We start from the raw sequence: 14,909 nt of genomic DNA, 5'->3' as shown, positions 1-14,909 counted from the left end.
CCACCACAGAACACACTGAGCTCAAACTCGGCATTGCCCACCTCCTTGCTTGTTCTGCCCACTATGCTTAATTTTCTCCCACTGTAAACTACACAGATTAACTTTCTTGGGTTAGTTATACACATATTTTCTACCACTCAATACATGCTGTAACAAATGTTGCCTCAAATCTTTTGTTGCACGGAGTAAATTTTAGGTCTTGTGAGCGAAAATGTGAACATTGGGAGAATTCTGTGCAACTTCCGGCACATTTTTACAGTGTACCCTTACAGTTTTAGACAGTAGCAAATAGGCTTTTGTGGCCTTTTGAGCATAATTTAGGCCTACCAACAAATCAAATGGAGCAAATCCCATACCATTCACATGAAATAGCTTTTGATTTCTATGATATAGCTTACAGTATGAGGTGTTCAATGCAGGCCTAAATTGACTGTGCATTGCATTGTATTGTGTTGTATGACGCAAGAAACCATTTTAGAAAATAAAATGTATTTTTATTACCAACCAGAGAATTAGACAATATAGGCTACCCCTCTGTCTATTGGCGTATTTGCATATTCAAACCTGTCTCAAAATACAACACTGCCCCTTTAATTAATTAAGACATAAGCTTTTTACCTGACTGGCTTTTCAAAGACTGCTTTTTTAAATTGAACGTTTATTTAACTAGGCAAGGCAGCTTGAAATGTAGCCCACACATTTTGTGCTCTTGTAGGAAGCAAGCAGTAACTCCTCATTGTTATTCTTACCTATAACTGGACGTATAACTCGCTAACTAGCAAAGGACATCCACAAATGTCCACAAGCGCAGCTTTGTGCTCTAATCGGAATTGATCAATTTTGCATAGGATGGCAGGCCTGTCAACTACTGGACACTCTTGTCATCGTTCTTGAAACTTGCTTGATTAATGGACAGCCGATCTACCTTTACTTTGCAGGACCCTTTCTCTCTCTCTTAGATGATCGATCTCGGTCAGCAGAGATGTACTAAACTTAATATTCTCTCAGGTCATCCACCACCAGGCATTTTAGCGTTTTCTTGCAGATTCGCTGATTGCAAAGTGCCCTCCTCTTTACCCCCTTAATCTCCATATCCTGTCTGGTTTAAAATGTATTTAGGTTGTAGTGACAGGTTTCTTTATGACTGGATGTAAGGCGGGCGAAGACAGATGGCAGGTAGTCTGAGCTCAGGAGTTGGCATCAACTAAACCAGGTATTCCCAAACTGGGTTACGTGTACCCAAAATGCCGTCGGAGCTACGTCATATAAAAATGTGATTCACATAAAACATTTTTTTTAAATTAGTCACATTTTCAAACAGTCCATTTATATTTTACAACAGGGCTATACATTTGGGCGAGTTTTTAAAAATCGCCTGAGTAGCCTCTTCTCACTGTCAAAAATAAAATGAAACCATCTAGTGTTCAGCAAAATAACACAATGTCAAATACAGGTAGCCTAGTTAAATAATAAACATCCAATCACATAAACCGTTACTCTCTCGCGGGAATTCCACTAACCGTCTGTATGTAGCCAAACGTAGCAGCTGCTCATTCCGTTTGGTCGAAAATTGATAAATGGTAAAAAAAAAAGTAAGGCCTGCGTCCATAGAGACTCATACCAACTCTACTGGTAGTACTGCTACAACCAGTAGTACTACACCTGCAAATTGTGAACGACACACGTTGTTCTGCTTCCAGGAGCACATCCAGTGCTAGCATCAGTAATTCTACATTTGTTGTTAACCCAGCTAGCATGGACACTGACAGTTGTGAATCTGATGCAGCCGAAGACCTACTTTCCTCTTACCCGGGACAGCACCGAACAACAGACAGGGACATTGGACCATCGAAGAGGTGCAAATATGATAACTACATTGATTTGGGGTTAACTTATATTGGGAGTCGTGCCTTTCCTCAGCCACAGTGTGTTATATGTGCAAAAGTACTATCTCACAACTTGATGAAACCTTCACTCTTGCACAGACATTTAGAAACACAACATGCCAATTTGAAAAATATTGAGTGAGAATTCAGACGACTTTCAGAGTAGTAAGACATGTATAACAGCAACAGATACCATTAATAAGAAGGGGGCTAGAAGCACCTTATACGGTGAGCTACTGAGTGGCTAGGACAGGCAAGCCCCATACCATTGTGGAGGACTTAATTCTTCCTGCTGCCATAGATATGGCTGAGACAATGTGGTGGGGGGGGAAAGCCCCCCCCAAAACTATACAGACAAATGCCTTAATCAAACAACACCATTTAACGACACATCAGTGACATGGCAGGTGATGTCTTGAAACAATTACTGCGTTGCATATAAGCCAGTGAATTCTATGTTACAGCTGGATGAGTCAACAGATGTGGCGGGCCTGGCACAGCTCCTGGTATATGTCCGTTACGTTTATGGGGGGGGGGGGTCAATTAAACAATACATCCTCTTCTGGAAACCAGGACAACAGGAGCGGATATTTTTTATGTACTGGACAGCTTTGTGACATCAAATGGACTTTGATGGTCAAGATGTGTTGGGACATAGTGGAGTGGTAATGCACATGCAAGCAGTTGCTCCCCGACGCCACTTAGGTCCACTGCAGCATCCACCGAAAGGCTCTTGCTGCCAAGGGAATGCCTGACAGTTTGAAAGACATTTTGGACACAACAGTGAAATGTTTAACTTTGTTAAGGCAAGGCCCCTGAACTCTCATATTTTCTGCACTATGCAATGATATGGGCAGCGACCATGTAACACTTTTACAACATACAGAAGTGCGCTGGTTATCAAGGGTCAAAGTATTGACACATTTTTTTTTTTTTAATTGATAGACGAGCTTAAAGTTCTTTACTGACCATCATTTTCACTTGTCTGTCCACTTGCATGATGACGAGTTTCTCACACGACTGGCCCATCTGGGTGATGGGACATTTTTTTAGCTTCTAGGAATTGTGTACAGATCCTTGCAACATGTGGCTGTGTATTATCATGCTGAAGCGATCAGGATCTCGTCACGGTATCTCTGTGCATTCAAATTGCCATCGATAAAATTCATTTTTTTTGTCCATAGCTTATGTCTGTGGAACCATTGTGAAATGGCTAGCAAGTTAGCGGGGTGCGCACTAATAGCGTTTCAATCGGTGACGTTACTCGCTCTGAGACCTTGAAGTAGTTGTTCCCCTTGCTCTGCAAGGGCTGCTGCCTTTGTGGAGCGATGGGTAATGATGCTTCAAGGGTGGCTGTTGTCTATGTGTGCAGAGGGTCTGTGGTTCAAGCCCAGGTAGGGGCGAGGAGAGGGACAGAAGCTATACTGTTACACCTGCCCATACCATAACCACAGGAAGAATCTCTTTTACAAGAGAGCCCTGTACACATTACAATAAAACTGAATATTGAAACATCAACAGATATAAAACAATATAATATAAGTTACAAATCACATAGCAGCTGCCTAATTACATTGATATGCTATGACATGTCTCGCAAGCGTATTATGAAAGCTAACTAGATTTTGGTTTAGATAAACAAATGTATACTTTACAAAAATATAAACTCAACATGTAAAGTGTTGATCCCATGTTTCATGAGCTGAAATAAGGGTGCTGAAAAATGTCCATTTCCACAGAAAGCGTATCTCTCTCAAATTCTGTGCACAAAATTGGTTACATCCCTGTTAGTGAGCATTTCTCCTTTTCCAATGTAACCCATCCACCTGACAGGTGTGGCATATCAAGAAGCTGATTAAACAGCAAGATCATTACACAGGTGCACCTTTTGCTGGGGACAATAAAAGGACACTAAATTGTAGAGTTGTCACAACACAATGCCACAGATGTCTCAAGTTGATCGAGCATTCAATTGGCATGATGACTGCAGGAATGACCACCAGAGCTGTTGACAGAGAATTGAGTGTTAATTTCTCTACCATAAGCCATCTTCAATGTCGTTTTAGAGAATTTGGCAGTACATCCAACCTGCCTCACAACTGCAGTCCATGTGTAGAATGTTGTGTGGGCGAGTGGTTCGCTGATTTTAATGTTGTGAACAGACTGCCCCATGGTGGTGATGGGGCTATGGTATGGGCAGGCATAAGCTACTGACAACGAACACGATTGCATTTTATAAATGGCAATTTGAATGCACAGAGATACCCTGCCGATATCCTGATCGCTTCAGCATGATAATACACCGCCACATGTTGCAAGGATCTGTACAAAATTCCTAGAAGCTAAAAACATCCCAGTTCTTCCATGTTCTGCATACTCACCAGGCACGTCACTCATTGAGCATGTTTGGGATGCTTTGGATCATTGTGTACCACATCGTGTTCCAGTTTCCGCCAATGTCCAGCAACATCCCACAACCATTACCCCAGATTGACTTAATTTCTGCTGATGTTGGCTGATCAGATAGCTCCCTCTTTGAAGTGAAGGGGAAAACCAATAGAATGGCATCACTTTTCAACGGTCGATGACCTGGCAACCATATAAATTGAGACTTCAGTGCCGTTTTCAAAATCCTCTGGCTTAAAGTGCTGGCTAAAAACACAAGACATTTTAATATTTCTCACACCTCCATGGGGAGGTCCTTCACCTCCCGAAATCGCCATGAATTCTGGATATTAGGGTTTGATTACAACCAGGGTAATGTAGCTGGCCCGTTTCTACCGGTGAGATGCAGAAACGCTCGTAGTGGCATGTATTGAGGAAATTCACAACTTTTTTCTCAGAGAGTATTCAGAACCCTTCACAATTTCCACATTTTGTTATGTTACAGCCTTATTCTAAAATGTATTACATTTAAAAAAAATATAAACTGAAATTACATTTACATAAGCATTCAGACCCTTTACTCAGTACGTTTAAAGCACCTTTGGCAGTGATTATAATCTCGACTCTTCAAGGACATTCAGGTTAACCTTCACCCCAGTCTGAGGTCCTGAGCGCTTTGGAGCAGGTTTTCATCAATGATCTACCTTTACTTAGCGCTCTTCTTCTTTCCCTCGATCCTGACTAGTCTCAGTCTCTACTGCAGAAAAACATCCCCTCAGCATGATGCTGCCACCACCATGCTTTACCGTAGGGATGGTGCCAGGTTTCCTCCAGACGTGACACTTGTCATTCAGGCCAAAGAGTTCAATCTTGGTTTCATCCGACCAGAGAATATTGTTTCTCATGGTCTGAGTTCTTTAGGTGGCTTTTGGCAAACTCCAAGTGGGCTGTCATCTGCCTTTTACTGAGGAGTGGCTTCCATCTGGGCACTCTACCATAACGGGCTGATAGGTGGAGTGCTGCAGAGATGGAATAACCTTTCAGAAGGACAACCATCTCCACAGAGGAACTTTGGAGCTCTGTCTGAGAGATCATCGGGTTCTTGGTCACCTCCCTGACCAAGGCCCGCCTACCCCAATTGCTCAGTTTGCCAGGTGACCAGCTCTAGGAAGAGTCTTGGTGGTTCCAAACTTCTTCCATTTAAGAATGATGGAGGCCACTGTGTTCTTGGGGACCTTCAATGCTGCATAATTTTTTTGGTACCCTTCCCCAGATCTGTGCCTCGACAATCCTGTCTCAGAGTTCTACGGACAATTCCTTCGACCTCATGGATTGTTCTTTTCTCTGACATCCACTGTCAACTATGGGACCTTATACAGACAGGTATGTGCCTTTCCAAATCATGTCAAATCAATGGAATTTTCCACAGGTGGACTCCAAGTTGTAGAAACATCTCAACGATGATCAATGGAAACAGGATGCACCTGAAATCACCTGAGTCGGCAGGGTAGCCTAGTGGTTAGAGTGTTGGACTAGTAACCGAAAGGTTGCAAGTTCGAATCACTGAGCTGACAAGGTACAAATCTGTCGTTCTGCCCCTGTCGTTTAACCCACTGTTCCTAGGCCGTCATTGAAAATAAGAATTTGTTCTTAACTGACTTGCCTAGTAAAATAAAAAAAAAAAGGATCTGAATACTTATGTAAATAAGGCATCTGTTTATTTTACTTTGCAAAATGTGTGGCAACAGTTCAACTATCTGTAAACAAAAATACGGGTTCATTGACAGTTGTCAAAAAGCACAGTTTCACATTTTGTTGAATTGTACTTACACTGAAGTCATTGAAGAAATGTTAAAGATGTTTTACAATGCAATCAAATGTCAAATGTATTTTTAACCACAAAATGCACTAGCTCAAACTGCTGCTATGATAATTATTTTTACCGTAATTACAGGAGCATATGCGCAAGTAAATTCAAGCTATCATGCAACTGTTGCTCTCTTGGTGAGGCAAAGAAAATACTTAATTCATCATTTAGAAATCAGTGTCATGTTGGAAACCTAAACCTGCTAATCTCAGTACACGGCTCAACAATCGATAAACAGTTCATTAAGTGTACAACGCTGAGAAATACACTTTGCATGTTGTAATCTTACATTCTGACATTAGCAAATTTACATTGATGTTTTTGATGTAGTTTGAGATTACTGAGAACTGTGAAACTTTTACCACACTGAACACAATTAAATGGCTTTTGTCCACTGTGAAATCGCTCATGTCTTTGGCAGTTGTCCTGCCTTGTAAACATTTTGCCACAGAGTCTGCAACTGAAAGGTCTCTCACCCGTGTGAACACTCTGATGTGACTTAAGTCTTTTTTTCTGAGTAAAACTTTTCCCACACTCAAGACATCTGTATGGCTTGACTCCAGCATGAGAGTGCTGGTGTGCTTCAAGTTGACAATGGCGGTGGAAGGTCTTTCCACACAATGAGCAGATGAACACTTTTTGGTTTGGTACAGCTCTCCAAACATTTACCAACCTCTTTGTTTTCAATCTGTTCTTATTAAGAATATGCTCTTGGTTGTGTGAGTGAGACTCTGATGTAATCTCAGTTGCTCTCAAGAGCCCTTGTGAAGAAGGTCCTGGCTGCTGCATTCTGGGATGTAAAATCAAGCCCCCCCTCACAACAGGATGCAGAGTATCTCTGTACTGCCCCTGCACAACATGTATGGACTCAGACATGGCATTGTCATGATACACAGGATGCCTCTCAGGCTCCACTTTCAGTGGGACAGTGCTGAATATGTCATCCAGTGGTTTCCCTACAATGGACAAAGAGTTACAGGAATGATGGGATGGGATGGGAGTGGGATATTGATCTGCCTGAGATGAGAACATCTGTAAGCATCTCCCTGTAGAGTAAGACCCATCTGGGTGGCCAGAATTATTCCCACTTAGTCCTTGTGTAACAGAGGACCACAGCTGACTATCTCTCTCGTCCATTCTAAAGTCCACACTGTCTGTGATTCCTGGATCTTGTATGGTTCCCTGGGCTACATGTTCTTCCACCTGCTCTGCTTTCACCAGAAACTCCAGTCCACCCCTCGCCTCTTCAAGGTGTCCAGAACGCTGCAGCTCATTGAAGCTCTCTACTGGGTCCTCTACAGGCATGGCCTGGCCTTTTTGGTTCTCTTCATCACCTGGAAGTAGAGTAGACAGTTTATATAATTATTATAAATTATAAAGTTAAAATATTGCTGCGAGCAACAATGAATGGAGTTCACAGGATGACAGAAAGGACACAAGATCATTTGGATAACAAACCAAGTAGTACAGCTGTGAGAGTATTGAAGTATTTTTGAACACTAATGTGGAGTGTACCAACTGAGATTTAAATCATTTACACAGACAGACATAATAAAAGGCCCAGAAATCAAAGATGACCTCAATATACCAATACACTAATGCTGAAAATATTTCACAAAAGTTAACATAAACCAGTCAAATTGACCTCCTAATTGGTATATAAACTCAAAACATTAAGTAATGACTTAAGAATGATTACCTGCTGTATTCAAACGTACAGCATTAAACTAAAGTTCACTTGCGTCATCCTTGTGATATTGAGAGATAAACATGGTAATGCTTTCACCACTGCACTTAAAGATAGTCGCAGACTGCGCAAACAGCAGTACTTAAGGTTTTACATTATCCAGAAAAAAACGGTCCACTTTTCAATACATTCAGACCACATAACAGCGCAACAATGTGACTATACCGTTATTCTAAAAACAATATTTCACATTGTTTGTCTGCATTATTTAAATCAGCAACAAATCATTCTCAAATTCATTAGAGGCTAATTCAATTACTTTAAATACAAAATCTGGACTGAATCTGACATATGATTCATGAGATTATTGCAGATGATTTTGAGCATTAGCATTACATATGCAAATAATTAGTTAAGTGTCCCTGTTCTTTGAGATATCAATACCAAATTCAGTGTGGTTCATTTTAGGGACGTACATGATAACGATGAACAGTTTTAAGTTGATAGGCCACTGTGGAGTGAATTTACAGTGGTTTTATAACTGAACACGTAAAATCTGATTATTGATTTGTCAATAACTCAGCCATCTTTTGACCAATCCTTTGTCTTAGTTTGAGAAAAGCTCATGTTAAGAGATGTACCATGGGCCTATTTTTATTTGGTCCGATGGTTCACGAGAAAAATATTTGAATAAATTGCATTTAATTATTAAATGTTATTTAATCAGGGGCGCCCAATTGAGACCAGGGTTATTTTCAAATGGTTCCCTGAGGACAAAATAAAAGATACAACTAGAAGATACAAGATAGAATAACAAGAACATTGTTATTAGTCCAAGGACCACATTTGGAGTGAATCTGACTTTTAGACCATGAGAAGTCCATTTTGTATGATTATATTAAGCATTAGTGTTGCATAATCAAAAAAGTGAATTGTTAGTTTACTTATTTAAAATACAGTATCAATGCCCAACTTAACATGGTTATTCATGGTAAAGTCTTTGTGGAGTGGATTTACAAAAGGTCGTAAATGAACAAGTAAAATCGAATTTCCTGTTTTATCAATAACTCAGCCATGTCTTAACGTAGTTTGAGAAAAGCTAAGGGTTAGTTAATATATGTAGCATGGGCCTACATATATTGGGCCTACATACATACATACATTGTTTTATTTGAGAAGTACACTTTTTTTTTTAATGGACTAAAATCTATCCTGAAGGACCTTAAGGGTCCTTGAGGCAAATCTGTTCAGCACGAGGAATGACATCTGCCTAAAAAAAAATCAAAGTATATAGTTCAAAGGGACTCCCTAAAAACACACCAGCTATGACCGGAAGTGAATTTCCGTAGCAGGTTAAGAGAGCATTTTTAGCTAACCCTAACAATTCTCTTATAACCTCCTACGTTTATGCTCCTAACCAGCTACGAATACGTCACTTCTGGTTGTAACTGTATGAAGGTGGTGTGTTCTCCTAGGTCTAACGGGGCAACAGATATGTTTTAAGTGAGGCTGGTTATAAGAATATGGCAATTGTGTCATTTCTTTAGACCATCGATTTTAGTTTCGATGTGACAAATTAGGGGGGGAAAGTTGACTCAAGCATAAATGATTTGATCAAAAAATGAGAATAACAATAGGTTGCAAAGCTGTGTACCCATTATAAGGTATCAAACAAAACCGCGAACAGTGACAAAATAAGCTGACTTGATAGCACTAAATCGAGTCAGCTCGCCTCACCTTTTTGTTGATTCCCACTCCCAACCCGAATTCCCTCAGCATGTTGCCTGTCATTTGCCACTCGTGCTGATACTTCGCTTTGAGCTTTCCGCAATTCTCTTTCCATCATCTGTAAACTATTTTGAAGGCCTTCTATCTCATTTTCTTTCCGACACATTTCAAGCCGTAGCACGACGGTGCCCTCGTCTACAAGTTTGGTTATTTCTGCGACAGCTGCCTTTGCTAGCACATCCATGATTGCAGCTATTTGTGTACTGAAAGAAACAGTGTTAGACATTGTTTTCAAATAAAATCACCGTTGTTACACCAAACGAATATGCAATGCTTGTGCCTCTGTGAAATGTTTATAACATAATTGTTTCTACTACTGTACAGCTTGTCGAAGCTGGCAAGCAGCACTGTCTGTGAAAAAAATATGTTCTCTTTCCAAACGCCGGATAACGGAAATGACGACAGAAAGGGTAACCGTAAACGTTCCAATAAATGCCCACATATGGGGCTATTTCTGTGAAATGAATCAGAGAACACAAAAGAGACAATTAGTTCTATGAAGTTTATTCACAAAAACGAATTAAAAACAGAAAATGCATTGGTTTATGGAATTTATATAAATAATGGCACAAAACATCTCTAGGCAATGCTCATAAATTATTACATTTGCTTGCTCATCCTTAACACCATGGTTATGCACGAGATGTGATACCTAATATTTCCATACTTGAGTGTAAATTGGCAACTCATTGCAGATTTATTATATTAAGTAATTTGAGGGAGAGAGGAAGAGAAAGTGAGAGATCAGTTTTCTGAGTAGCCCTGAAGCTTAGTGGGACGGTTATAGTCTCAGGCTGATTTATTCACACAGTATAATTAATAATCAGATTAATAGTCAATAGTCAGAGACTTCAATCCAAAGACGGAAATGAACGGACCTTTAATGCATTCCAGACTAGTACACTCAAGTTAACCAACAGAATGTGCATACAGTATGAAGATGGAAGAATGGCCCTGGAAGGAATGGTGTCCGTTTTACGGTATCCTGACCAATTGTGCAATTTTGTGTATTTTTGGGTGCTTCCGCCATCGTTTCCTATGACCAAAAAGAGCTTCTGGACATCAGAACCTCGATTTAGATGAGGACTCCTACTTCAATGAGTCGGAGGTGAAAGACATATTGATTATCCCGGACCAGGCCATAATCCCCAACACTTGAAGCAGGCGAAGACGGTGCTATAGAGGCCGGCGCGCAGGCACCCTGATGAGACTACGGTTTCAAATTAATAAACCGCTTCTACCCTCTGTTCTATTGGCGAATGTAATATATGAAAATATATGCCATTTAGCAGACGCTTTTATCCAAAGCGACTTACAGTCATGTGTGCATACATTCTACGTATGGTTGGTCTCGGGAATCAAACCCACTACCCTGGCGTTACAAGCGCCATGCTCTACCAACTGTGCTACAGAAGGACATGTGCGGTCGCTGGAGAATAAACTGGACGAGCTCCATTCGAGACTTATCTTATCAACGGGATATTAAGAACTGTAATATACTCTTCTTCTCTGAGTCATGGCTGAACAAGGACATGGGTAATATACACTATATATATATATAAAAGTATGTGGACACCCTTTCAAATTAGTGGATTTGTCTATTTCAGCAATTCCCGTTGCTGACAGGTGTATAAAATCAAACACACAGCAATGCAATCTCTATTGTGAGTGTACCAAGTAATTAGGCGTCACTCTAAAGCGGGAAGTTGGAATAAACGAGTTCTTGAGTAGGTTTTCTTGATTGAACACGGTTCTCTATTGAGGGTATTTTGTCAACAAAAACATTCTAACATAATCAATAAAAAATCTTCCAAGGAAAAACACACATCTTCTTCTCCAGATGAAACAAGAACACAATAGGATTATCTTTAAACTACAACAAACATAAATCACAGGTTTATCACCGTCTTAGTGGTTCTTTAAGCACAGCATCTATCTATCTATCTATCTATCTATCTATCTATCTATCTATCTATCTATCTATCTATCTATCTATCTATCTATCTATCTATCTATCTATCTATCTATCTATCTATCTATCTATCTATCTATCTATCTATCTATCTATCTATCTATCTATCTATCTGGCCATCTTCCAGAGATAGTTTTCCCTCTCTCTGCTGGTTCCATTCTCTCTTTTATAGGGGAAGGAGAGTATGTCATTAGTACCGTCAGCTGTGCTTAATTGACTCTGGTTACCTTGTCTCCCATGCTTTGTTGGGCTATTATCCATGAGCCCAGCCTGCCCTCTAGTGGTCCTTCCACACTATAGACAAACATTGGCAGTAGAATAGGCGTGGCACTGACATAGGATGCCACCTTTCCAACAACTCAGTTTGTCAAATTTCTGCCCTGCAAGAGCTGCCCCGGGCAACTGTAAGGGCTGTTATTGTGAAGTGGAAACGTCTAGAAGCAACAATGCCTCAACTAGGAAGTGATAGGCCACACAAGCTCACAGAACGGGACCGCCGAGTGCTGAAATATTGTCTGTCCTCAGTTAAAACACTCACTACCGACTTCCAAACTGCCTCTGGAAGCAATGTCAGCACAAGAACTGTTCGTCGGGAGCTTCATGAAATGGGTTTCCATGGCCGAGCAGCCACACACAAGCCTAAGATCACCATGCGCAATGCCAAATGTCGTCTGGAGTGGTGTAAAGCTCGCCACCTTTGGACTCTGGAGCAGTGGAAAAGCGTTCTCTGAAGTGATGATTCACGCTTCACCATCTGGCAGTCTGACAGATGAATCTGGGTTTGGTGGATGTCAGGAGAACGCTACCTGCCCGAATGCATATTGCCAACTGTAAAGCTTGGTGGAGGAGGAATAATGCTCTGGGGTTGTTTTTCATGGTTCGGGCTAGGTCCCTTAGTTCCAGTGAAGGGAAATCTTAACGCTACAGCATACAATGACATTCTAGACGATTCGGTGCTTCCAACTTTGTGGCAACAGTTTGGGGAAGGCCCTTTCCTGTTTCAGTATGACAATTCCCCTGTGCCCAAAGCGAGGACCATACATCAATTGTTTGTCGAGATCGTGTGTGTTAGAATTTCTTCACTGGCCTGCACAGAGCCCTCACCTCAACTCCATTGGATATTTTTGTGATGAATTGGAATGCCGACTGAGAGCCAGACCTACTCAGCCAACATCAGTGCCCGACCTCACTAATAATATATGCTCTTGTGGCTGAATGGAAGCAAGTCCCCGCAGCAATATTCCAACGTCTATTGGAAAGTCTTCCCAGAAGAGTGGAGGCTGTTATAAAAACAAAAGGGGACCAACTCCATATTAATGCACATGATTTTGGAATGAGATGTTCGACGATATGTTCGATACTTTTGGTCATATGTTCAGCCTCCTGCGAATTGAAGGAAAATTATGAAAACACAGAGTGACGAAAGATACATTTTCTTTTTTTTCTTGGTCAATTTTTGGGAAGCCTGGCTTCCCTTGGCATCCATGAATACACACCATTGCTTATGTTTCAAAAGGCTCTGCACATAGTCAGCCTCTCAGTTCCATTACATTACACTTAAGTCATTGTTCGAAGGCGTCTTCTGCAGGGGGGAGTTTTGTTAAAAGCCGCCCCGCTCAGTCTGAACATTAACAAACATCACTTGCAGTATGGTTTTGGATGCATAAGGATATATTTCATATAGACAAAAAAAAACATTGTTAAAACTGGTTAAAACAGTGTACAGTAAATATTTATTTTTGCATTTGTGAAATTATTTTGATGTCATATGAAAGTATAGGGATTTATGTTTCTACACTGAACAAAAATATAAACGCAACATGCAACTGGGAATACAAATATGCATCTGATAGTCACAGATAAAAAAAAATGTAAAGTAGGGGCGTGGATCAGAAAACCAGTTTAAACCGGGATTTATCCAAGAAGAGCATACATCTCCAGCATGCCCAGTGACCATCACAGTTAAGAATTTGTCCACTGAAGTTGGTTACTATGCCAAACTGCAGTCAGGTCAAGACCCTGGAGAGGACGACGAGCACGCACATGAGTTTCTCCGAGACGGTTTCTGACAGTTTATGCAGAAATTCTTTGGTTGTGCAAACCCACAGTTTTATCAGCTGGTGAAGAAGCCAGATGCGGAGGTCCTTGGCTGGAGTGGGTACATGTGGTCTGCATTTGTGAGGCCAGTTGGACGTACTGACAAATTCTCTAAAATTATGTTGGAGGCAGCTTATGGTAGAGAAATAAACATTCAATTATTTGGCAACAGCTCTAGTGGACATTCCTACAGTCAGCATGCCAATTACACACTCCCTCAAAACTTGAGACATCGGTGGCATTGTGTTGTGTGACAAAACTGCACATTTTAGAGTGGTCTTTTATTGTCCTCAGCATAAGGTGCACCTATGTAAGGATCATGCTGTTTAATCAGCTTCTTGAAATGCCAAACCTTTTAGGTGGATTGATTATCCTGGTAAAGGAGAAATGCTCACTAACAGGGATGTAAACAAATGTGTGCAAAACATTTAAGAGAAATAAGTTGCAAACTATTTTGAAGGCCTTCCATCTCATTTTCTTTCCAGCACATTTCAAGCCGTAGCACTACAGTGCCCTCGTCTACAAGTTTGGTTATTTCTGCAACAGCTGCTTTTACTAGCACATCCTTGATTGCAGCTATTTGTGTACTGAAAGAAACAATGTTAGACATTGTTCTTCAAATAAAATCACCCTTGTTACACAAAAACTAATATGCAGTGCTAGTGACTCTGTGAAATGTTTACAACATAATCAGTTCTACTATTGTACAGCTTGTCGAAGCTGGCAAGCAGCAGTGTTTGTGAGAATTTTTTAAAAGAATAATAATACAAAATACATACACACTACCATTCAAAAGTTTGGAGGTTACTTAGAAATGCCCTTGTATTTTAAAGAAAAGCTCATTTTTTGTTGATTAAAATAATATCAAATCAAAATCAAATCAAATTTATTTATATAGCCCTTCGTACATCAGCTGATATCTCAAAGTGCTGTACAGAAACCCAGCCTAAAACCCCAAACAGCAAGCAATGCAGGTGTAGAAGCACGGTGGCTAGGAAAAACTCGGAAGAAACCTAGAGAGGAACCAGGCTATGTGGGGTGGCCAGTCCTCTTCTGGCTGTGCCGGGTGGAGATTATAACAGAACATGGCTAAGATGTTAAAATGTTCATAAATGACCAGCATGGTCGAATAATAATAAGGCAGAACAGTTTAAACTGAAATATAGTGTAGACCTTGTTAATGTTGTAAATGACTATTGTAGCTGGAAACGTCAGATTTATTATAAT

General features: G+C 40.6%; 1 protein-coding gene across 1 annotated transcript; it reads right to left on the bottom strand.

Annotated features, from left to right (window-relative positions):
- Nucleotides 1–6,144: 6,144 nt before the first annotated feature.
- Nucleotides 6,145–10,022, bottom strand: LOC118401916 (zinc finger protein 567-like). The gene is made up of 2 exons (XM_035799606.2): nt 9,563–10,022; nt 6,145–7,472 (listed from the first exon to the last, which is right to left on the bottom strand). The coding sequence occupies exons 1-2, from the start codon at nt 9,837–9,839 to the stop codon at nt 6,424–6,426; spliced, it is 1,326 nt and encodes a 441-aa protein (XP_035655499.2). The 5' UTR covers nt 9,840–10,022; the 3' UTR covers nt 6,145–6,423.
- Between the last annotated feature and the right edge of the window lie 4,887 nt (nt 10,023–14,909).

This window comes from Oncorhynchus keta, chromosome 23 (genome assembly GCF_023373465.1).
Source record: "Oncorhynchus keta strain PuntledgeMale-10-30-2019 chromosome 23, Oket_V2, whole genome shotgun sequence".
Classification (NCBI taxonomy): Eukaryota; Metazoa; Chordata; class Actinopteri; order Salmoniformes; family Salmonidae; genus Oncorhynchus; species Oncorhynchus keta.
This window is presented reverse-complemented; position numbering and strand designations above follow the sequence as displayed.